Source organism: Alligator sinensis, unplaced genomic scaffold, assembly GCF_000455745.1.
Source record: "Alligator sinensis unplaced genomic scaffold, ASM45574v1 scaffold701_1, whole genome shotgun sequence".
Lineage (NCBI taxonomy): Eukaryota > Metazoa > Chordata > Crocodylia > Alligatoridae > Alligator > Alligator sinensis.
The window spans coordinates 1059319-1063221 of NW_005841915.1; the positions used below are offsets into that span (position 1 = coordinate 1059319).

General features: G+C 38.4%; 1 protein-coding gene across 1 annotated transcript in view; it reads left to right on the forward strand.

The window, feature by feature from the left end:
- Positions 1 to 3903, forward strand: part of DCC (DCC netrin 1 receptor) — a 1018850-nt gene that overhangs the window by 483601 nt on the left and 531346 nt on the right. Inside the window, exons 4-5 of the mRNA XM_025198166.1 lie at positions 2561 to 2711; positions 3049 to 3185. Of these exons, the coding sequence (XP_025053951.1) occupies positions 2561 to 2711; positions 3049 to 3185 (288 nt within the window). The remainder of the gene's footprint in view (positions 1 to 2560; positions 2712 to 3048; positions 3186 to 3903) is intronic.

Consider the following 3903-nt stretch of genomic DNA (forward strand, 5'->3'; position numbering starts at 1 on the left):
CGTATTTAGGTGGAATTTGGCAGTTTCAGATTCAGGTAGACGTGCGTGTGCATGGTAAGGATGATCTCTAGAGGTCATCTACATGAGGCAGGACCATCTCTATCTAAACCATCCCATACAAATCTTTGTCTAATTACTAAAACCGTGCAATCAGCCATGTCCCACAGTTATAATGCATGACACGCTAACCTGCCACAGATAAAAGATACAGCAAGGGGATAATGGCAGCTGGTGTCCTACTGCTGCAAGAATTGTTAAAATACCCTTGACAAATCCAAGAAAGAAGGCAACCCCCTTCCCCCAACTGCCCTGCAACAGAGGAAGGCAGAAACTGCCACAGTCCATACTAATCTGACCATGGAGTAAAATTCCTTCCTGACCCCAAATGTGGCAATCAGTGTGACCCTGAGTGGCGGAGGACACCTGTATTAATATCTATCTACATCATGTATATGCACACACTCATGAACTTGGCTAATTGTGTCATTTTTACCACTGCTTTCATTCAGGCATGTCCTTGAAATATATCTATTTGGCCTGACAAAATACAATCGAGTAATAAACAAGTGAAGTAAAATACTGTAAAAATTCACTGTTTGTTAAATGCATTCTGTCTAAGCGCTAACTAGTTGATCTAAAGATTACTTCACTCTGTTGTTGACACTGCTATCTGAAGATGTCTTTTTTGTTATTGTTAGAATAGCTAGATGAGACATTAATAACTGCTGTTTAACATAGCCTCTAGTTACTGATGAAATAAAAAATAGCTCATTACCATTGTAATATATGAATACATTGGTTTTTTTCCCCAATGCAAAAAGAAATGTCTGTTGAATCCTTTTGCCCTTTCTGTATCATGATGCATAATTTTACTAAGGTTGCATACTGTTGGACCTGTACTTTTGCTATGTCACTTATTGAGAATAAGTTTAAATAACTCATTTTTCCCAACCCCGTGGCCATAGATACTTCATAGTCTCATCCATTGTTTTCATTTCCTAACTACTGGTTTATACTCATTACTATCAACTTTCTCATATAAATTTTATCACCTCTAGCTCTCTCTTTCTTGCTTAACTAAGTAATTTACTCTGAATAATAGTATTCAGAGTAGATGTATATGGAGACATAGAACTAGAAAGGACCACCTTGGTCTCTGAGTCTAGTCCCCTGTGATTGCACAGTCATGTAATAGATGTCCAGTTCAAAAAAGTGTGTAAGAATTTTTTCATGACTACTGTAAAAGGGGTGGTATTGGTTATATAATAATCCTTAGACAGTTTTTAATCAACAGTTACATATTGATATCTTATTAGTCTCCCACTTATTTTTTTTCTCCCCCCCCTCCCCCCCCATTGCTTTCTGCTTTGGGAAATTGCCTTTAAAAAATGGTAGATTTATATTTATTCCTCTAAATACATAGGATATTTCTTTTCCTTCTCCATAGTGGTAACGATATGGTATGCAATTGATACACTTTAAGGTTAAAAGAGGGCATTGTGGTCATCCAGACTGATTTCTTGCCTAGCAGCAGTGATAGAAGTTGTATGCAGCAATTTCTGCAGCAAATGCACTAACTTGTGTTTGGGTTTGGCACATCTATCTCCAGGCATTTGTGTATGCTGTAGGCATGGAGCAACAGGTCAGTCAGTGCACGCAAAGTCAAAATTGTAGCTCCATCTTTGGTAGAATAATTACTTTGCCTGAGGAGCACCTGTTCCTCCTCTTGTTATCACTGGGATTTCAGGTGCCATTATCTGTGTTTCAGGTCATACAGCAGTCGCACTTAATGTATCACATCTTTACAGCACTTCTTGGTATGGCTATCTTGTGAAATCATTTAAAATAAAGATGGCACAGATTTTATGGCACTAGTTCATCCTCTTGGCGTAAGTGAGCAAACGTGTAGCAAAGGTTGCAAAAGTGATACCTTAAACTTGGTGAATGCTATTGTGTGCTGTACAAATATTTGCATTTATATATATCTGTGCCCAATGTGTTCACTCCTTTTTTCCTCTCTATGTTCCTCAGTGCACCTGTGTCTGAAGCTTTGTTTTATTTCATTTTGTTGTGATCTAGAGAAGTGTATTGGACATGGACACTCTCTTCCTTCTCAACTCAGATTTAATCTCTTGTCTGCATTACTTCACTTTGCTTCCCTTGTCCTCTCTTATGTGTTGTAAACCTCCATTCTACTTGCTTCAAAGCAGCATAGCCAGCCTTAATCAAGTCATTTGACAGCTTGTGTCTCTTTGTGTCGTGACTGGGGTTTATTCTCTGGACTTCAGAGACCCAGCTCTAATTCCAGCCTGTAAACAGAAGTGAGCATAAAGGTGGCATTTCTGCATCTTCAACTACTTCATTGAATTTACCTACAAGTTTCTCCTCCATTCCAGACCCCTGCTCATAGCACTTTATTTGTGTGTTTTCCCACCTTTAGTTAAAACATTTGATTGTACAGATCCTTTGGGTCTGTTATGTTGCAGGCTATTTGAAATACCCTATTCATAAGAAAGACACTGCATCCGTTCTCTGATTACCACCTCTCTGCTTTTCTCAGATCCAGGCTTGCACAGACAGCAGTTTTTCCTGCAGAGACCGTCAAACGTGATGGCTGTTGAAGGAAATGATGCCATTCTCGAGTGTTGTGTTTCTGGATTTCCCACCCCCACTTTCACATGGATGCGTGGAGATGAAGTGATCCCAGTCAGGTATTTCACACTCAGGTCTCTCATATAATGATGCTTCATTGCTGAGAGTGAAGAAAAAAAATATCGACTGATGCATTAAGTGCTGTCCGTATGGTTCACATTTGATGCGATTGAGCCTCTTGAACAAATAACAGAAAGATCAGATGGACACACAAAACCTCTCATTAACCTGATGTGCAGCTGTCCATGTACATCTCAGGGCAGATTTGGTCCTAAATGTCTTTCAGGAAAGGTTCTTGAGAAGACCTTATGGAGTGGCTTAGATCATGAGCACTTTTCTTTGTGTATAAAGGTGTTATTTGAACATAACTGGGGATGTTTTTTGTCAATGCTACAGGTCCAAAAAGTATTCCTTATTGGCCGGCAGTAACTTACTTATCTCTAATGTGACTGATGATGATTCGGGGACATACACGTGTATAGTCACCTATAAGAATGAGAATAGCAGTGCCTCTGCAGAGCTCTCAGTGATGGGTAAGTACATACTTTCATGCTCTGTATAAGAGAAGTCCTTTGTTTTCTCAAGTATTTTTACAAACATTAGCATTTTTTAAGTCTTTCTGTTTTAGCTCTCCAGGTACTTCAGATCTTATTTAAACAGGATCTTTATACTATATATGTGTAATCAATACACCACATTTCTTGAAAGTACCTGATTTATAGCCTCAATGCTATTTAACATCTGATGATACTACATCTCAACAGTTAATCTATTCAGTTAATACTGTTTTTCTTCTGGTTTATAATGTCCCTGAGTCTAGCATGACTAATAGATGTAATTCTGCTCTGCAACTTTATTGTCACATGGTGTACACATCTGTAACTTTGCTTGCAAAAATGGCCTCATTGTTCCCTTAGGATTGTGTGGCCTTGCCTTAGCATGAAGTGCTATGTTCCTGAAATGTTCTGCATTGTTGCATTTAACTTAATGACATTGATGATAATTATGTCAAGGTCAGAAATTTAAGCAAAAATATGCCTCCGTTCCTTCGTCACCCATTACCTCTTCCCTTCTCCCCCCATACTGAATTAAATTCAGTGTTAGTGAGTGCTCACTGACAAATGGTAGACTTCAACAGCAACAAAAACACATTTCAGATTACTAAGTGACAAAATATGTTTTCTAAGATACCTTGAATCATAGACTTCTTCCTATGTCAGTTCTTAATAGAATCAGAATTATGTTAATTGC